The 21,625-nt window shown below is 41.6% G+C and overlaps 1 protein-coding gene across 4 annotated transcripts in view; it reads left to right on the top strand.

Annotated features, from left to right (window-relative positions):
* Positions 1–21,625, top strand: part of PRKCZ (protein kinase C zeta) — a 218,872-nt gene that overhangs the window by 141,550 nt on the left and 55,697 nt on the right. For all 4 annotated transcript variants that reach the window (XM_031963008.1, XM_031963007.1, XM_031963010.1 and 1 more), the window contains one exon: positions 6,077–6,162. In XM_031963008.1, the coding sequence (XP_031818868.1) occupies positions 6,077–6,162 (86 nt within the window). The remainder of the gene's footprint in view (positions 1–6,076; positions 6,163–21,625) is intronic.

Raw genomic sequence — 21,625 nt, 5'->3', positions numbered from 1 at the left:
AAAATGGACAGTGCTAAGCACACTGCTTAATAAATGTTGAATTTTTTTGTGTTTGCCTTAGGCATAGTGATCATGAGGATATGATTCTTAGGACATGAACTTTACTGAGCTGTGTGTGCCCATGAAAAGGTCACTTAATATCACTATTTTGTTCACAATGAAGTTTAAAAATACTTTCTTTTTACATGTCTTGGAAAGAGCTTTTGCAAACCTTCCTGAGTTAATTAATGTCAGTCACTGTGAGGTAATGGCTTCTGGATGTCTACAGGCAACACCCTAAGATCCCTCATCCTGATGGGCTTTTGAAGGTATTGGACTAGATACCATCAATTTTTCCAGGAATGGGGGCAGGGAAGAGAGCATTTATGTCACACCTACTGTATGCCAAACACTGTGCTAAATACCTTATAAATATTAGTTACCTTGTGGAATCAGTGCTGTTATTATCCGCATTTGTGTCAGCTGGGGCAGACTGAGATTTAATGATTTGCTAAGAAGTGTCTTGGCTGCATTTGAATACAAGTCTTCCCAATTCCAAGCTGGATGCCCTATGCATTACGCCATTTAGCTGCCAGCTGGTAAGCCAGAATCTTCAGAGTGGGATTGTGTCTCACCTGAGCTTTCTGTCTCTTCCCACATCCCACATGGTATTCTATATAAAGTAGGTGCTTAATAAATGTCCATTGACAGAACAACAGCAGCAACTTTGTCTAGAGCCACCCCAGCCTTTCTGTTTCTCATGTCATCTGATCATTTAAGCTAAGCAAGCCTGAGGCAGTGGTTGCTACCTGGATGGGAGACCACCTTTGCAATAAGACGTTGAGCTTGAAGTTAGGACAACATAGTTGAAATCCCTGTCTCAGACTCCACTAGAACAGGCAGGGGTCACTTAACCCCTTTATACCCCAATTTCCCCCTCAGTAAATGAAGCCCTAGTTTCCTTCCAGCTCTAAATAATGCATTATGAACTCACATTTCTATGGGGCTGCAGAGTTTGCAAATGAACTACTAGAAAATGCTCTGTGTATCTGCAACTGCTGCCCACACAGAGCCTGTGGTTTGGGTAATATGGGTCTCTGCTGTTTGGGCTGCCCACTTCCATGTGACTTTTGCAGTGCTAGACAAAGCATTGATGGGCCAGGGAGAAAGCAGTGAGATAGCCACTTTTCCTGCATCTTGGGCAGTGGGAGCCAGTGCCCCTTAAACTGGCTTTATACAGAATCTTGGAGTCGGGAGGATCTCAGGTGTCTCTATTCCAACCCGTATCTGGATTGTAATCCCCTCTACAATCTGGCTGGAGTGAACAGCTGGTCTCTGCTTGAAGACCTCCAGTGAATGGGATCCCACTATGGCTGAGTTTGCCCTTATGGGTAATAACTGGAAGTAAGAAAACTGCCCTTGGAACCTTCAAAACTATACTTAGTTCTGCCCTCCGGGGCCAAGTACAGCGAAGGTGATCCACGTCTTCTTATTCTAAGCAAGAATTCCAAGGGCTGAGGAAAATGTAACTTCCTGAGGAGAAAACGGTTCAACTAGTCTAGTCTCCTCATCTCACAGATGAGTAAATTAAGGAGAAATGACTCGTTCAGACACATTCAAATACTAGACTTGGGAATCTTCCATATGCTTTCTTTTTGCTAAGAAGTACCTTGGTGGTGGTCACTGTGAGCCATAGCTGTAGAATTGGGGTAGTTTATTGGTGTGTTTGTTTGCGGCAGTGATGGCAGGATGGACCTTAACCATGTGGTTAAAACTTCCACCAAGGGTTTGCCCACTGGGGCTTTCTTCTTGACATTGGATGTGGAATATCGGCTCTTAGAGGTGCCCAGTGAGGTCGGTGGAGAGCCGACCTCATAGAAATCCATCTTAGAGTGGCCATGTGGTCCTGAGAAAGGCAAAACACTTAAGCCAAGTAACTCTCTTGGTACAGGGATAGAGGAACCTTTACAGCCAATGCGTCAGCCAGTTTGCTTACGACTCATAATACTTTCAACCACAGATTAAACTGTGGTTGCAAAATATTTGACAAAATTAATATTATGCTGATATTAAATTTTAGAGATATGCAGTTGCAGAGGTCCTTAGCACCCTGGTTTATCTCTGAGGATACAATAATTGAATACAATACTTGTATTATTTTGTGGAATGAGACAAAAAATGATACTGCTATGTAGTAGTCTTTTTATTTCTTTTTTTCATTTTCATATTTTTACTTTTTTATTTCATTTTAACTTGTTTAAAATGAAATAAAATGAATATATAAAATGAATTGTTTAAATTTTAAAATCTTTTGATTTTTTTTTTTTTAAATCATCTCATTTTTACATATCTCTTCCTCTTCTCCTGGACAGAGAGCCATTCTTTCTAATAAAGTTTTTAAAGAACAAATAACAGTCAAGTCCAACAGCTTATCCAGTGTTTTTTTCTTTTGTATCCCTCTGTCTCTGCAAAGAAGTACATAGATCCCAAGGACTTCTCCATATAGCTGATGTCTTCCCTTATGTGTTGTCTCTCCCATGAGAATGATATCTCCTTGAGTATTGCAACTGATCATTTCGTTTGTACCCCTTTGTACACAGTAAGCACTTAATAAATGCATTTTTCATTGGTTCAAGAGATGGAGGTGCATTTTCTTTCTTCAAAGTTGAGCTCATTCATTATAATTTATATATACTCTTCCCTCTCACCCCTCCACTGCCCAGCTTGTTGCATGAAAAGATTTGGGGAGAAAAGGTAGGTCATTATCTACCTGAGTAAATCTGGATAAATCTCTTTCTTCTCCATGGCTTAGTTCCCTTTTCTTTAAAATGATCTGGTTGGATCAGATGCATCCTCCAATTGCATATCTACAATCCTATGATTTGAAATATTTATTGACAAAATTATGGAGCAAGGTATGTTGGGGAGGGGGGGGGAATGGGAAGGGGGCAGGCCGAAAGCTTGTCAAAATGAGAGTCAGTGGTAATTCTCTGACTTGGTTTGGCTCAGTAATGTCCAGACAAACCCATCTGTCTGCATGTTAACGGTGAGTCATGGCGGTGATGTTATTTCCTGTGCTGACATAGACAGAGACCTGGTATGTACCCTTCTTTCCTCCCCACACCCTACAGATATCTGGGTATTCACAACCTTGATCCTAATTCTCCTTGGCAAGAAAATGGGGGAGCAGTGTAATAAGGGGGTAATAAGGAGAGGAGGCAGGACTGTGGAGAGGAAGGCTGGGAGGAATGCAGCCATTTCCCTCTGGTAAGTCTGCTCTGAGAGCTGACCAAGACCTTTAAACAAGATGAAACTTGCTTCTTTGCTCTCTAAATTCCGTATAGATTTAGGGATTTGCACAACTGAGCTTGTCCAGACAACCAGGGGATCCAACATCCCTTCCCTTTGGCTTACCAGGAAATGTCGGTGTTTTTTAAAAAATGTTTTGGGTGGATTTCAGTCCACAGCCTCAGGTTCAATTAAACTAGTTTTTATTAAGTGTATTGTAGGTACAAGATTTGGTACAAGGTACAAGGATTCAAAGACCAAACTGAAAAAGAGCCCGTCGCCTTATATTTTTCTGTTTTCTAATAAAGGTTGGATGATGACTTCCTGGGATGTTGTCAAGCATATGGTTTGAATTAGATTTCCTTCAGGATCCCTTCTATAATTTCAGTCCATGGACCATGGACCATTTCATTGACAGCAGCCAAAGGCTGTTTGACACCGTCAAAGATGTTGTAGGGGAAATACTCTTGAGCAAAGTGATTAACACATAGTTGGTTCTAGATAAATGTTCACTGAATTTGCCTTTAGGTTTAGATGGACCATAAAGTTATAGACTTAAAGCTAGAAGGGACCTGAAAGGCCAGGGAGTCCAAATCTCTCATTTGATTGTTAAGGAAACTGAGGTTTAAATGATTTGGCCAGCATCAAACAGCCTGTCAAGATCCGAAGCAGGATTTAAACTCGGGTCTTTGATGGCGTTAGAATTCCTTTCTAATTCAGAAGTTTTGGGACTGGTAGTTGGTATAGTCTAAAAGCAGTCTCCAGAAGGCATCATTAACTCGGGGACTTTTTTTGAGCTCCCACTAGAAATTAATCCGAGATGAGAGACTATCCAAAGGTCCTTCAGTCTTGGGTTCCCTGGGAGGGTTAATAGGTAGATGGTGCTTCCAGAGACAGTACAACTGATGGAACAGATTTTGCAAATAGCTCCAGGATCATGGTCACTCCCAGCTCCATGCTGATGTTTCTTAGAGACTTTGTGTGAGAGTCTCACTGTTCACCAGTATTCCAGCTGAGCTCCAGTTCTCTACCAATTTCCTATTTAAAGAGCAAGAAGTAGGTTTCGCAATTGCTGTGACCTAATTTTAGGCAGGTTACAGCCAAGGCTAGTTATTTGCTTATTTAAAAAACATACAGTTACAATTTCCACATTAGCAAATCCATAGTACTTTCATTGCATGTATGAAACTCACTTTTAGGTAGGATTTTTTTTTTTTTAATCCCAAAAAAATAGCACAAAGCTTTTTATTGTGTGTTGTGTTTTTCAGAACCCTTTCAGAAACTTTACGTGTATTTATTTTATGGAGTTTTGAGTCAGCAGAGTTAGAAACACTTTCCCCTCCCATGAAGAGGAAACCTGGGACATCTTAGATGTATATATATATATATATATATATATATATGTCTTTGGCCATCCTTTCTTTCCTTCTTGTTGCCGAAGCGAAGTTTGAATTCTGTGGGATTTCTTTACAAAAGGAAGTGAAGTTTGAGTTGCTTATAATTCAGGTGTAATTTTATCATCTTCAGTTCCCTCTTCTCTTCCTGCATATTTCTCTCTGTGTCTCTCTGTCTCTCACACACACACGTGTGTGTGTTTGTGTGTATGTGTGTGTGTGTGTGTGTGTATAAAATCTTTTCAATCATCATTCAGGATAAAGATTTTGTAATTTCAGTTTGGAATATTCTTGAGGGAGAAATTGAAGTGCACTCAAGTTTCTGTTGTGAATTTTACTTGTGTGTATATGAATATGTGTGTGTGTGTGTGTGTGTGTGTGTGTGTGTATAAAATCATCACTCAGGATGAAGATTTTGTTTAGGATATTCTTGAGAGAGAAATTGAAATACACTCAAGTTTCTGTTGTGAATTTAACATGAGTGTGTGTGTGTGTGTGTGTGTGTGTGTGTGTGTGTGTTAAATCTTTTAAATCATCATTCAAGATAAAGATTTTGTTAATTTCATATATATATATATATATATATATGATGATCTTTTAAATCATCACTCAGGATGAAGATTTTGCTAATTTCAGTTTGGAATATTCTTGAGGGAAAAATCTAAGTACACTCAAGTTTCTTTTCTGAATTTAACACGTGTGTGTGTGTGTGTGTGTGTGTGTGTCTAACTAGATATGGCATCTGAAATCTTGAAGTTTTTGCCATCTTAGGACAGCAGGGCACACAATCCCAGAAGCTCACTGTGCCATTGCATTTCTGTTCCATTGTATGTGGGGGAAATACTCCCTTTCTCCTGCCTTAGCCCCAAGGTAAGGGAGAACGGAAAGCCCAACCAATTAGAGTGCCCATCAGATATGTAATTGGTCCTAAGTCTGGGATTTCCCCCCACCTCCCACCCCCGCCTTGCCATGAGCTACCATCTCTCCTTTGTGCTGGAATACAGAAGTGCCTCAGCTGGGAGAAATGTTGTCCGTCCCCTCCCTCCAGCCCCTCCCCAGTCGGCTTCCAGGGTAGGGCAGAAGGGCTTTGCACTGTGTCTTTCTCACCTGAGCTCCAGACAGCAAGCAGCCCTGGGAATTGTAACAAGATGATTATCATGTGAGAAAGAGAGAGAGAGAGGAGGAAGAGAGAGAGAAAGCGTGTGTGGGGCAGACAGAAGGGAGAGGCTGGAGGGAGAAGCAGCTGTCATTTCAAGCTTTTTCTTGGCGATTCTCGAGCATGATTTGGCATCCAGGATTTCGGCTGTTTTGATGCAAAGAAAAGCAGGGCTGTTCTGAGCCCGGGCTCGTGCATCCCGGGCTGTGTCCGCTATGTACTATGTTGCTGCTTTATACCTTTTTAATATCCTTTCTAGAATCAATCTACCGCCGAGGGGCCAGAAGATGGAGGAAGCTCTACCGAGTGAATGGGCATCTGTTTCAAGCCAAACGTTTTAACAGAGTGAGTACGGCCGGGGAGATGCTTTGGGGACTGGGCTTGGCGGGGGGCCTGTGGGGTGGGGAGGAGGAGGGAGGAAGGCTGGGGAGGGATTGATTGTGCCCTTCTTCCGGGGCTGAAAAACAACAAGAGAGAGGAATGGGGGAGCGAGATGGTTGCATGTGAAGCCGGGCTGTGTTGTATTCGGTGCATAATGATGAGAAAAAGTCAGAAGTCCTTGCATTATTTACTGTCTTGGGTGGATGATAGAAACCCTTTATTTTCCAGCTCATCTCAAGTTGTTTTCTTGATGTGTGTCTGTGGGGGGGTGTTTGAATTAGTTTTTTTTTTTAATCCAGTAACATTCCAAGTCTGGGTTCCCCTTACCCCAGATCGTGATTGCCTCTAAATACAGTTGAAAGGATTTAAAAAAAAATATTTGTCTACCATTTGTCCATGGACTGGGGCTCTTGGATCCCTGATTGCTTAAAATTCTTGCAGTTAGAGAACCCTGTAGCTGCTAATGAGATAAATAATAGTGCCCTTGTATTTTGGTTAAACTGGAAACGGGGCTATTCCCTGCCCTTAAGGGTCTCCCAGAACCCCACGAGAGCAGTCAATTTCATGGGTAATGTTGCAGTCCCATATGTGACCTGATCTATCTGCCATAGTTAGGGAGGCTCCCCTCCCAGCCCCCATTTCTGGCACTGTGGGAAGGTTGTCACCCCCAGAATACAGGAGAGTTTAGTCAGGCTCAGAGGGGGGGATGTGATTTTTTTCAACATTTGCTCAGATTTGAACTTGGGTTTTCTCTGGTGACTGCCTGTATCCTTTCCCACCATAGCAAAGTACAAACCATGGAACTTTCCCCATTCACTTGACATATTGAAGTGGGTTATATTCTGCTCTCTGGGTATCCTGTTTGCTGTTCATTTCCTCATTTTTAATTTTTAAGCCTTCCATAAACACAAGAGACAGAGAGCACTTTTGAAATTATGCCATTATTCGGTTCAATTTGGATTGTAAGAGGAAGAATTCTTTAGGGGATAGGACCCAGATCTGGGAGTTCATCTTTTGGGAACCTCTGATGAGGGAAGTCCCTCTACCAAAACAGGTTGGTCCCTCCCCTCCGACTAATAGTCCCACAGAGGTTCCCTCCAGCACTAAGGAAGCCGGCAGTGTCTCCAGGGTCCTACATCCAATATATGTCAGAGAGCATTTTGAAGCCAGGAATTCTGGGCTGGTCACCCTGCACGCTATTCCATATACCAGACGGCATGCTCTAAATCCCAGCGTGAGAAAGGCCCGAGTGCAGATTTGAATAGCTCTGGGAACCTATGACACCTGTCGCAGGTTTGTCTTAAGAGTCAAACGAGAGCTAATTTATTTTGTAAATCTTTATAGTAACAGAAATGGCTGTTTTTGTTTGTTTGTTTGTTTGTTTTGTTTTTTTAATGGAATCCATGATTTTATTTTATTTCATTTTAGTACAAGGTACTGTGCTAGCATTAGGGCTGCAGAGACTATGTATAAACAATTCTTGCCTTCAGGGTGTTTACATTTTACTAAGGGCATATAACCCTCAAACAGGTGAGCAAATTCTTTGAGGCGAGAAAACGCTTAATAAGAAGAGGAATGTTGGAAGTCTTCCCGGAGGAAGTGATACCTGGAATGAGCCATTTTCAAATAAATAGGAAAATGTTATTGGTGCCCCCTAAGGAGCCAGGGATCCTCACAGCTCTTGAATATTGAGAGAGCTTGAAATCCTTTTGAATCCTTTTTGATATACCAAATATTTAATGTGGAACATGACTGGCCGAGATGGCGGGGAGCCAGGGTTGCCAATGTTATTTCTTCACTCTTTATTACTGATGTTGCTGATAATATGCTTCTGGATAGAGGGTTGGTAGATGGTTTTGGATTAGGTTTTTAGTTAGTATTGTCAGCCTGTTGTGGGATTGATCAACCTAAAATGTAGGCTTGAAAGGCATCCTGCTGGAATGGCCAAAACATTGATTTTAGTATCTATAAGACCTGTATTAGATCCTGCTTCATTCTGTCAGACTTTGGACAAGTACCTCATTACTCCTTACGGGAATGACGGAAGGGGGAAGTGGAAGGAGATTAAACAAGGATGTAGGGAGAAAGGAAAGAAGGAAGGAAGGAGTGATGGAGGGAGATAAGGAAGGAAGGAAAGTGGAAGGCAGGGAGGGAGAGGAAGGAAGGGAAGGAGGAAAAAGAAGGAAGAAAGAGGAGGATCAAGGAAGAAAGGAGGGAGGGAGGAATTAAAAAATACCCAATTATGTCTATATACAGTTATAGAGCTTTAAAAGTTTTCAGATATTATTCTGTTCTTAATTTTAAACTATTAGTCATGTCCAGTGGACCTCATTCATTATAGATGTAACTGATTTCTAGGTAGATTTTAGTGTATATTTTTTAAAAACTCCACGACAGACAAACAAAATTACTACTCTCATATGTTTGTAACACTGTGTACAAAAGAAGCTTTTTTTTTTTTTTTTAATGTGTTGTAAAAATAGTCCTGTTTATCCTTCTCTGAACTGGGGCTGCCTGCCTCAGTCTTGTATCTGTGGCCAGCCTGTAAATTCCTGTAGTCCACCCTTTCCAAATATCAGAAAAGAGACAATGTAATCCTTGTTCATCTGCCCTCACTTTGTCTTCCAGTGAAACTTGTCTCTCTTGTCACAGTTGCTGGCTGGCTGGTAAAATAGTGGGTCCCCATAGGGAATGATAGGATGGTCACATCACCTCACATCACCTCAGTTTCCTCTTCTGTTAAATGGGGAAGACAATAGTGTTTGCTTTAAAGCCCCAAGTCTGTGTGGGAATCTCTTTAAAGCATCAGAGAAAGACCTGTTTAGATGGAGAGCTGGAAGAAGAACTCTCGTAGTGAGAATGAAGTGCAGGAACAAGGGATATTGAGTCTGGAGAAAAGAGGTATTAGTATCTGAGGGACTGTCTTGTGGCATTCAATGAAACGAGCATTTATTAAGTGCCTACTGTGTGCCAAGCACTGGGCTAAGCCCTGGAAAGGCTAAAGAGAATTCCTGTCTTTTAGGAGAGGAATAGAGGAAATGAAGTGAAAATCATTATGTACAAACAAGATAATGTCCTGAATAAATTGCAGATGATAATCTTAGAGGAAAGGCATCAAGCAGAAATAGGAGCAACAGGTAAATCTGAAAAGAGATAAATTTCAGTCTAACGTTAAAAAGCCCTTGCCAACAATTAGAGCTCTCCCAGTGTGGAATTGAATAGATCTGAGCCAAGACTTGGCAGTGGGTTCAACTAGATGAGGTCCCTTCCAACTCTGTAATTATTCTATTTTGAATAAGGAAACCGAGTCCCAAGATTATACAGGAAGCGCACAGAAGAATCTGATTTCCTGTCTCCATCATGGAGTCAGTCCATTAGGAAACACTGCAAACCAAGCCCTGCCTTCTGTAAGCTTCCACTCTGCTGGAGGAGATAGGATGTAGGACATAAATCTGTGCAAAGTAACTTTGAGGAGCGTCCCTCGTAGCTTGGGGATCAATAAAAACCTTCAGAGAAGATGGCGTAAGCTGAGCTTTGAAGGCAAAATTCAAAAGAAATTTCTTTATGTAAGAGATAGAGTTGAGGAGTGAGTGGTGGTAGTCTGTGTAACGTTGGTTTTGTGGAGATGGAAGAGGGGAGAAAGAAAGAAGGAAACAGAGAGGAAGGGAGGATTGGGGAATAATGTTAGGGAGGGACAGCAAGAAGTCCAATTTGACTGCATCTTAAAGTATGTGCAGAGTTTCTTATAATAAGGCTGGGAAACTTTTGAAGACCAATTAATTGTAAAAGGCTCTCATTTTATACCAGAAGGCAAGGCAATATGGTGAATCCAGACTCAACATTGTATGATTTTAGATGTCACTTTAAAATTTCTTAGCCTCAATCTGATTGACTGGAAATCAAGGAACTAGAAAGTAGTTCCACTCTAGTCCCAACTTACAGATGGCAAAACTGAGGGTCAAGAGCCCATGATGTTTTCCTTGCATCACACCGTATTTTAATAGCATTTGAAGAGTTGTGTTAACGTACTAGCAATAGAACCTGATCTTCCAAGTAATTGTTCTGACCGGCTATACTTTTGGATGTAAGATAATGAAGATGCATTAAGCTTATTACAATATTCCAGACCTTGGCGCCTGTGGTAGGTAGCTCAAGAATAAAACACTGGCTTTCCAAATGGGATGAGCAAATGCTTTCTCTTTTTCAGCAGAGTGAGTGTTGTGTTGGAAAGGATTGGAAGGAGAAGACTTGGATTCAAATCCTGGTTCTGCTTACTATCTGTATGACCTTGAGCATATTCTTAAGTATTCTGGGCCTCAGTTTACTGCTTTGTAATATGAGAGGAATTGGACTAGTTGGCCTCTTGAGGACTCTTTTTAGGTCTTGATGTAATTTGCCTCCAGGAATGCTCTAACCATATAGTGTTAATTTTTTTTTTTCATTAGATTTTTCAATCAAATCTTCCGTTTGAAATAAGTTTTTTTTTTTTAAACTATGGAATAAAAGAAAACAGTAGATTACTCCCATGAAAGCTCTGACTCCTTCTAAACTATTTAATATTTCTTTTTTCCAAAAGCAATTATTACTATTTTTTAAAAATACAATTATCCCTTCCATATCTCAGAGGGTAGCCAAGTGGTGCCCTCACAATCTGGAAAATTGGGCACTTTTTTTTTTTTGGCCCTTTGTATCAGAGAAGAAGAAATTGTATATATTTTTGGCATCATAAAAGAGAAAATTGCTTCTAAACATTAAATAAGTAATTATAATAATAATTAAAATTATTGCAATTGAAATGTTGCTATCATACAATACCATACATATATTTTATGCATTTCTGAGTTTCTAAACGTTTTCTGTGCTCACTGGCCTTTGCTTGTTATCTGTGGCTTCCATAAATCTTAAAATTCTCTTTTAATGTCTATCTCAATATATCAAAACTGTAATGGGGAAAGCAGTGATACAGAAGGGATAATTGTGTGTGTGTATGTGTGTGTGTGTGTGTGAGAGAGAGAGAAAGAGAGAGAGAGAGAGAGAGAAAGAGAGAGATATCACTCACTTTTCTTACTATTTCCCCTCCCCTATCCCTGGAGCCATTCCTACTAATATAAAATATATTTAAAAAGTGGTTCAGCAGCATTACGAAAAAATCTGATCTAATCTACATTATTCTATAGCCAACCCCCCTCACTTGTAGAAAGAAGTCAGGACAGTTGGGGGGGGATCAAATGTAATCATTGCAATCACACATCATTCAATTTCTAATGTTTTATTGTTTACATTTTTAATAGATGTAACCTTTGTGTAAATTTACTAAACTTTGTATCAGTTCATATAAGTCTTCCAATACTTCCCTCAATTCTTCGCTTCCATCATTTCTCATGATATTTCATGATATTCATGTTTATTTTTCTTCCATCTATACACAGTTATATCCTTATTACTTGTGACACGTGCCCTTTTTTTCTATGTGGAATAATTAAAATGTAGATTGTCAAGGAAATGATCTTCAAAAGGAATACAGGAGAATAACATTTCCAGGCCTCTAATTATACTGTATCTAGTAATTAGGAAGAAATAGAAAGATAAATCAGTGGGATAGAGTAGAAAAAGAAAAATCAAATAATAATTGAATTCGATGTTCAATAAACCCTAAGACATAAATTACTTAGGAAAGAACTCCCTGGGTGACAAGAATTGCTAGGAAGATGAGAAAGTGTTCTAGCAGATGCCAACATTTCTCACCATGTACCACAAAAGATTTAAGATGGATGGGGCTAGAATGCAAATGCAAAATTCTAGATAACCTCTGTCCAAAAAGAGCCTCCATTCTTTTGGAGAAAATAAATGATATGCATATAAGGAAATACCAAGTAATGGAGAAGGCTACATAATAAATGGAAGATTAGGAAAGACCATGGGCCTTTCTTTAAAGGGACCAAGGGAGAGGTGAGGTTGAAGGCACGGTGGGAGAAAACCATCCGTGGAAAAACTGAGTACATAGGCTAGTGGGTCAGTTTTCCTGGCATAGAAAGTACCTTAAAGGGAGTAAACTGTCCTCCTTTAAAGGATCCAAGAAATGTATGTCTCTAATCATCTGCTTTTATTTTTTCTTTGTTTCTTGCTTAATGAGCTTCTAACTCAAAAGTTGTTTTTTTTTTTTTCCCTGTGATTTGTGCTGATTTTTTTCTCACCTGATATTTTGGGGCCCTTGTTGGTCACAGTTCTATTCTTATGTTAATTGTGGGAAATTCTAATAAAAATGTCCCCTTTCCTCTGAGATGGAGGCTCCATCAGTTCCATGTTTGGCGTTTATAGAAATTTTTTTGGTTTGAACTTGTCAGACAAGGGAACTTTGTTAAAAACCGATTTCAACCTGGTGCAGTGTACCCAAAATGTGAGGTTTTGTCAGCTGGGGATGAAAGTCTCTCTGTCTGGATCTGTTAGGTGACACTGGGGATGGAGCACCAGTCCTGAAGCTAGGAGAACTTGAGTTAAATCCAGTCTTTGATCCTTAACACTTAGTGGATGTGTGAGCATGGTTTGTCATTTAATTCCAATTGCCTCACTCTCCCCAAAGTAAGTAAATAAAATTCCTCTGTCAGCTTGGCCACTTGGAGGACTGAAGCTAAACAAACAACATTACTCTCCTTCCCCCCTGAAAAAATCCCCCCTAAACAAACAAAAACTAATTATGCCCCAAAGAAGCCATAGGTCAAGTTGACTAACACCTGCTCCACTTTGCCCCAATATAAAGCAGCTCTTTAGAATTCTGGAAGCTTTGTTTAATCACAAGAGATGCTATTATACCTTCTCTGTACATATGGTTTCTGACACTTGCACACACACAGACATACGTACATATACACACACCTGACACAAACACACACAGTCCCACTGCACGCACACAAGTGCATGGGAGTTTCCACCCTCGGTCTGGCTTGACTTGTGCACATCAGAATGAGGCACTTCATTCTGGGCAACAACAGTCAGGGAGACGCCGCGACCCACCCACAGACCAAGAACATTTTCATTGGGGTCTGCCCTGAATGAAGCATTCATTCCACTCTTGGCTGCAGCCTCCAGATTTCCTTTCTGGATTATTTTAAAGGTTATAATAACCTTAAAACCCAAGGTAGCATGGTCAGTGGGCATCAGATATGCAGCATCCTGAGCACTAATTAAAGCACTTGTTTGAATGTAGTTCTGTGCCTAGAGGTGGAGGTGGAAATAAAAACAAGGATGGGCCAATTCCATCTTTTTACACAGAAGTAAATGGAGGATCGTGGAACTGTGGATTTAGAGCGATTTTGTGCCATCTAGACCCCAGCTTCTTACCCTGTTTTGTGTCCCTAAGTGGGGTTTCATAACTGAATGTGAGGGATTGCAAAATTGTGATTTATTGTCAATTAATATTTGATTTGTGTTGCTTTTCATATACCTGGTGTTACAGAAAAATTTCCTGGGCAAAAAAGGGTTCATGAATGGAAAAAGTTCTGATCTAGACCAATCCCATCATTTTATAGATGAATAAAATGAAGATCTCAGAATTACAAATTTAGCATTACTTCGAGAGAGAGCCCAGAGATCATCTAACCCCTCTCATTTTATACATGGCACAGTGCAGAGTTCATTGAAGACCTGAGTTGAAATTCTGCCTTTTAGATACGTACTGTGTCATTCTGGGTAGTTTACCTTGTTTGCCTCAGTTTCCTCATTTATAAAAGCTGGAGAAGGAAATCACAAACCACTCCAGTAGTTCTGCCCAGTAAACCCCAAATGTGGTCACAAGTGTTCAGAAGGGACTGAAAACAACTGAAGAACAACAATGTGGGACCCCAAAGCTACTGTCTTATTTGCTGTATCACATGGGGTTAGAAGATCAACTTATTTAGTCTTTGATGGTCCCTGTTGACAGGCAACTGAGAGCCAAAGAGTCCAAGATGGTAGGTTATTGAGCTACTACGTGATGGAAAGGTGGAAGGAAGGAAGGAAGGAAGGAAGGAAGGAAGGAAGGAAGGAAGGGAGGGAGGGAGGGAGGGAGGGAGGGAGGGAGGGAAGGGAGGGAGGGAGGGAGGGAAGGAGTAAGAAAAGGAGGAATTATTTTAAAATCTCCATTTTTATGGTAGAAGAAATTGAGTCAGAGAGTAAGTGACTGCTAGGTAGGATTCTACTATCCACTCCATCTTTTGTTCTGATATTGCCATTTCCCAGTCGCTTCCTTTCCTTCTCTTGAGAAGACTTGAATATATATACAAGTCTTATATGTAACTCCCCTCTGCCACCCCACCCCATCTGTTTATCCCTCTCTATCTTCCCTGATTAGAGATCAATGCTCTTTATCCTAAGTTCCACAGACCCATAGGTCCATGGCTACCTTTTAGGGGTTCCGTGAACTTAACTGGGGGAGAAAAAAAATCTATATTTTCATTAACTTCTACCTGAAATTTGTCCCTCTCTTCCTTAAGAGAGAAATCCTTCTCCTGAGAAAGGGTCCGCAGCCTTCCCTTGACTGTCACCAGCTTCATCCCAGGCTCAGGAAAAGTTAAGGCTTCTGCTTTAGGGGAAATGATCATGGTTTCCTTGGGTCATTGTGGGCATGGTGGTTTCTGCTGTCTCAGCCTATCTGTGGAGACGGTTTCATGACCTTTTCCCAGAGCAAAGTGAGCTCCTTCTGTCCAGACATGTGGACCTTCTGGCTTCCAACACCTCCACCACCTGGCACACCCCTTGTCTCATCCACATGGCTCACCGAGAGTCTGCTCTCTGAATTATTGATGGCACCTGACTTTCCTAATCTCTGCTCAATGGGTGGGTGCCACAGATGCTCTCTCAATCTATCTTTCAGCCTTTCCTGTCACTATTTATTAGACCCATTTTCCCCACCCCCAAAATATGCATGTCAATAATCCAATAAAAAAGCATATTAAGCTCTTTCTGTGTCCTCACTAGTGTGCTCCCTGCATAGCTTTGCTGATGTCCTCCACAGCTGGCCTTGGACACCCGCCATGATTGCTCACTCAGGCTCGCTCGGGATCTTTGATCCCAAAGATTGTGGCAATCTCTGATTCACAATTTATAACCATCTAACATGATGTAGACCTTGAATTATCGAGATTAAGAAGATAATCTTTGGCCACAAAGATCAGCCCGAGCTCAGAGAAGATGCTCCATTACGGATGGCATGAATTCTGGGTCATTGTCCTTCTCCATGATCACTGAAGACTCGGCGAGTTGCCCACCTAATTTCTGCCCATTGAATTGGATCCATTTGCTTTTCCTGGGTTGATTGTTCGGCCATTGGCTTGAAGAACCATGGGCTTTTTTAAGGAAGCGATCCCATAGCATTAATGATCTGAGAGGGCTTGGGGGAAGGGGGAAATTCTGAGGGAGTGTCTTCCAAGCCCAGGGTACAACTTGTCTGAGAAAGTACACAGAAGCTGGAGATTAAGCGTCGAGTTCAGGAAATGATTTGGCTGGAACATAGAGTAAAAGAAAAGTACATATGGGAAATAAGACCATAAAATGAAACCAGATTCTAAAAAGCCCTAAATACTCAACTGAGTCTTTTGTATCATATATATCCCCACACCCACACATAATATTTTATATTGAATTTTATAACAGAGGAACTAGTGAGCTCCTGAGGATGCTTGAGCGTGGGAGAGACTTGTTTAGAAATATGACTTTTTTCAATTCTTCCCACAGTGGATGGAGAGCAAAGTATCTGGGCTTCATGGGCCCAAGCAGTCAGGAGTCTGAGGTGTGAGACTAATCATTTTCCTTCTCTCTCCCTCTCTCGCCTCCCAGCTGAAATCCTTATTTTAATAAGAAATTTCTTCTGGCAGAAGTCTAGAGAGCTGCTTTCTTGTTTCTCCCCTGTTATGCTGAAGCTGTTTATGTTAATCTTTATTTTTTTTTTCCTGGAGAATCTAGTCTTTCTCCTCTGAGTCTATTTGCTAAGTTTGACTGGGTTTGGTGTCCCAGAGACTTCTTTGAAATGTAAATGTACTCTTTAATTTTTCCATGAATAGGCAGGGGCTGGGTTAGGTCTCTCAAGTTCCCATTTTAAAATCATAGCCTTTGGGAAGTCAGATGATGCCCTGGAAAAAAATTTTTTTTTAATTTTTTTAATGCAAGGTTTTCAGACTCCTGCCTGTAGCCCTCCCTCCCTCCCTCCCTCCCTTCCTCCCCCAGCTTGGAGGCAGGTTTCCTGCTCCTGTATGGTCGGTCTCAAGCAAAAGCTTTATTCTCGGCAGCTCAGACATTTATTAAATGCTTGCTATGTTTAAGGACTGGAAGCCATTCAAGCCGATGCAGAAAGCATTTATTCAGGTCCTATTATGAAGCAGGCAAGAAGTACCATGTCTCTCTAGGACGGGTCTGGAATTTAGAAAGGACTACAGGGAGGATGCTTGTAATGAGAGAGGGAATTTCTTCTCTGGGTGTTTCCTAGACCCGTGATGTCATAGGCCCCAAAAAATCCCATGGACAATTTATCAGGAACAAGGAGAGGTAGAATAGCAAGGTGAATAAATAGAGAGCTGATCTCTCCAATCTCACCTCTGAATGGTCCTGGCTGTGGGATTCTAGGTAACGTGATAACTCCTCTCAGACCGTTTTGTAAGGATGGCCAATTCTCAGAGCTGTGTTCCTCATTTGGCAGCTGTTCTACTAGTGTGTGGGGCACGGGGGTACAAAGATAAAAGTCTCCCCTTTAAAGGACTCCTGCTGTGTTGGGGAGAGAGGGAGGATGAGGAGATGAGTATTTGCACAATCTATCAATAAGCATTTATTAAGTCCCTACTGTATGCTAGGCACAAAAAAAGGGAAAAGATGTCCTGCCCCCAAGGTGCTTCCAGTCTAACAAACAAGTTTCAGACTAAGGCAGGTCCCTAACAGCTAACTATGAGGGGATTAAAAGAGGAGAACCTTTAGCTGCAGGAACACTAGGATGTGCTGAGGAATAGCATTCCTCCGAGGAATGTCATTCCAGAAATAAGTGCGGTAGCTGGGTGGAGTAGTGGATAGCGCTGGTCTTTGGTCAGGAACTTCCGAGTTCAAATCAGGTTTTCTGAGCAGATCACTTAACTCTCTTTGGCTTAATTTCTCCATAATAAAACGCGACAGACAAGGTAATGTCAAACCACTGCAGTATCTCTGTCAAAAACAAAATAAAAAAGGAATAAGCAACAACAAAGGAGTAACTAAAACTGTATTGTGGGGAAATCTATACTGATTGGTTTATCCTAGAGGTAAGAGGGAATCACTGAAGTTTCTTGAGCTGTAGAGTAAGGAATATAATTTCAACTGGTTTGTGATCATGAGATATAGCTAATTGCAGCATTCCAGCAATTAAGACTGTGCCAGTCGAGTGGTTGAGGTGAGTCCCTGGGGCTGTTTTCATACCACGGAAGGTGCTGTAATGAAATCAGAAATCCAGTGCCTCTGCCTTCATCTGTGTTTAAATAAAACTAGCCTGGAATTTCAGGACAGGATGTTGTGTTCCACAAGGTTGTGGCCAACCTCGGACCCAGTTGTCTCCATATGACTGTGGGGCCATCAACAGTGCTTGGTGTTTGCCAATAGGCAACAGTTGGGGATGGTGGAACAAAATCTGAGATCTCCAGTCTCATTTTCCAATTTGAAGACTTGTCGGCAAGTGCCCTACTTCGGGAAAGCTTCCCAGGCTCTATGGAAATGAGAATTGAAGCTTAGTCATTCTTCACCCACATCCATTCTCACTTTTTCCTTTACTCCTCTGTGCCCCCTTGTCATTTCTGAATCTGATGGGTGGAACGGAATCAAGGAGAGATTGTACAAATCTTCAGCCTCAGTTTCCCCCTCTGTGATATGGGGGGAAAGGACTGGATGATTTCTAAGGTTCTTTCCAGCCCTCTGTAGATTACCGTGGGCTAATGTGTGGGAATAATGGCGGTGGGATTTGTTTGCATTTGTTTCTCAGGGCTGACATTTAACTTACTGCTATTTTAAAGGTGAATTGTTTTTTAAGACTTGACAAGGCCATTTTTCTGTCAATTATCAAAGTCAGAGAAAAAAACAATTTTTTTCAGGTAATAAAAATAGTTCTTGATGTCTGCATAAGTGCCTTATAAATAAAGCAGTGGTGTCCGTATAAGAACGAAGACTCGCCATGGAGTTGAAAGGGCCCTTGCGATCCAATAGCCAGCCTCCTTCCCAGCATGAGAATTGTCCCTAGGGAGGGTTATTTGGTTCCTTTTTGAAGCCTTCAGTCACAGGTAACTCATTACCTCATGATGCAGATCCCTTAGCATTTGGACACTGACCAGTAGCAAGTTCTAGATGCATCTTGTGGAAAGGCGCTTAGCCATGGGTCATTCAGTAACTTGTTTATGGAATACACATTTTTTTTTTTGGTTTTGTTGTTTTGGGGGGAAGGTTCTTAGAGGCCTATTTTGCTACATCTCTGAGAGTTAAGTTTACTGGACAAGTGATCTCATTTCTTCCTCAAATGGGGACCTGTCTGTACAATATGAGGCTCTGTGCTTGTTCAAAGGCAAAAGGGAACAAAGAAATCCCTGTCCTCAAGGAGCTTACATTCAACTGGGGTAGAAATCAGAGAGAAGGAAATTTGGGCTGGAGGTAAAATCAATCCTTGCTAATTTCAGGGAATCTGTAGTGAAAGAAAAAAGGAGGCAGACAGACAGACAGACAGACAGATGGAGAAAGGGAGAGATGGAGGGAGGGGGAAATTTATTAAACACTTACTATGTGCGAGCTATTTTGCAAAGTGCTTCACAAATATGATCTCATCATATTCTCACAACCACCCTGGAACACAGATGCTGTTATTATCTCTACTTATAGTTAAGAAATTGAGGAATATAGAGATTATGCTACTTGTCCACGTAATGTTTGATGTTGAATTTGAACTCCCATCTTCCCAGCGGCCGTGGCGTCCTGGAGGAAGGATTATGCTGAAACTAGGGTTCTAAAAGATATTGAGTAAATGCAGTCCAGGTTAGGGGTGGTAGGGGGAGTTTGAGTGAAGTGGGACAATCGTCCACCAGTGCAAATGGATAGGAGCAACTAGTAGGACTTCATATGTGGAGAACATAAGTAGACTGGGAGAGGCATGGGAAGTGTGTTCGAAAAGAGAGTATAATACATTACAAAAATAAATTATAAAAATAATTATTTAAAAAAGGGGTTGGGATTAGCTAGATGGTACAGCAGAGAGAACACCAGCCTAGGAATTGGGATGACCTGAATTCAAATCCAGTCTGGGTGACTTGGGCAATTCATTTAACCCCAATTTCCCACCGCCTCTTGAAAAGGACAATGGATCTGGACTGTGAGGGCCTTAAGAGGCCACAGAGAAACACTTTGTCCAAGAACCTGGAGGGTTGTGGTCTGCTGCTTTGGGAAAGTCTGCTTGCCAGCTGTGTAGAGGAAGGTTCCTGGGTAGAGAGTAGAGATTATGAATTGATTATCAATCTGCCCAATTTCTCTAATTGTGATATGGGATCGAAAAGCTTCTGTACCTCCTGTTTTTCTGAGATTTAAAAAAAAAAATCTCCACCTATTGTCATTTGTTTTTCTGGAGGCCCAGCTCAGAAGCTGCTCATCCATCCAGTCTGCCCTGAATTTCCTCTGGCTGAGAGGGAGCTCTTTCCCCCAGAATTCCACAGCCCTGGTCTAGCCTTCATCCGTTCCAATGGGCGCAGGCAACGTACTCCCTGTCAGTATGTAGAGGATGCACATGGAGCTTCAGGGATAGCCCGAGCAGCCAAGTGACCCCGGCAAAGTTTCTTGGAACAGGGGGACGGGGGGAGAAGGAGCAGCTCTCAGGGGCTGCGGCTGGGATGCTCTCTGAAGTCTCTGGATCTGATTCCGGCTTCTCATTTGCAGTCCTTGCTCTCCAGACCCCCTCTTGGAGAGGACCTCGGACCATGTCCTTTGCTTTCTCTTCATGCTCCCGTGGTTCCTTACCTGTCTCTGGTAAAGAAAGAAAGGACTTTTCCACTTCACTGGGTCACACACATGGGCTTGTCCCAAAATCTCATTAGACAGTGGAAGAGGAAGAAGGTATCTGAAATTCTCAAGCCTGCCCTTGGGATGAAGTGACCAGGGGGAATGGGTCCATCTCTGCACCTCTATTAATCACCTACTGTATGTTAGGGGAATGGGTCCATCTGCGCGCCTCTATTAATCACCTACTGTATGTTAGGTATTAAGATTACTGAGATACAGGAGCAGGACAGAGCACCAGCCCTGAAGTCAGGAGAACCTGAGTTCAAATCTGGTCTCAGACACTCAACATGTCCTAGCTGTGTGACCCTGGGCAAGTCACTTAACCCCAATTGCCTCAGGGAAAAAACAACAAAATGAACTAAAGAAATGGCAAAGCATTTAACCCAAGTTGCCTCAGGAAGAAAAAAAGACTACTGAGATACAAATAAAGCAATTTTTACCCTTAAAAAGCTTGCATCCTGTGGGAAACCTGGTGTAATGGATATAAATAAAGTAATGAGGCACTAACAAGCGCAGGGCTGAGTTGGGGGGATTGGGAGACGGCAGCTGAGTTTTGCTTGGAAGTCAGGATTCTAATAGGGAAAGCAGTTTAGGCCTAGGGGACATGCAGATGTGCAATGACTTGGAGATAGGAAATCTATTCTGAAGAGGCAGCCTTGTACAGTGGTACATGTGAGAAAGGTATACATATGGTATTACTGTCCATTTTACAGATGAGGAAACTGAGGCAAACAGGGTTAGATGACTTGCCTAGGGCCACACAGTAAGCTTCTGAGGTCAGATGATGAATCTTTCTAACTCATGCAGCACTCTATCGCCTCCAAGTCCTCCTCCAAACTGCTCTGTACTTTATTAAGCACCTAATGTGTACCAAAGCAGTTGTGCTTCCTGCTAGAAATAATGAAATGAGGTGAGCCCTTTCACAAGGAGCTGGCTGTGTTCTGGTGAAAATGAGGTTCAAAGAAAGAGTATTAATGACTTGCCTATGGGAAGTGACGCCTGAAGCCCCTATTCTTTACACTTGAGTTCCAAAAGGTCAGCTTTGTCAATTTTCCTGGTCTTTCTGCTTCTAAAAGTGCCTAGAACTGGGATAGAAATATGGTTGAAGGCGCTTCCTGACTAATTTGGAGGCTTTTGGGGGGCAGAAGAAAAATAATAGCATAGTGTTTTGTTGTGTTTTAAACTTAATTTTTTTTTTTTTTTAAATCACAGCTAGTTTTTGGTGTCCTTGGGGAGAAGTAGCTAAGAAATCTTCCCGAGCAGTTGTGGGCCCTTTTTTCCTTCCCCTTTAAATGCTAATGCTGACAAATTGTAAACAGCTTGGCTTTTTTTTTTTTTTTTTTTCCTTCAAAATTTGTTGATCTAAAGAGACACAAAAAGCCCTTCTAATCTGTGTAAAGGTAGCCTGCTT

The sequence above is a fragment of the Sarcophilus harrisii genome, chromosome 3, assembly GCF_902635505.1.
Source record: "Sarcophilus harrisii chromosome 3, mSarHar1.11, whole genome shotgun sequence".
Lineage (NCBI taxonomy): Eukaryota > Metazoa > Chordata > Mammalia > Dasyuromorphia > Dasyuridae > Sarcophilus > Sarcophilus harrisii.
Note: the sequence above shows the minus strand (reverse complement) of the source record. Positions and strands in the feature narration are given on the sequence as shown.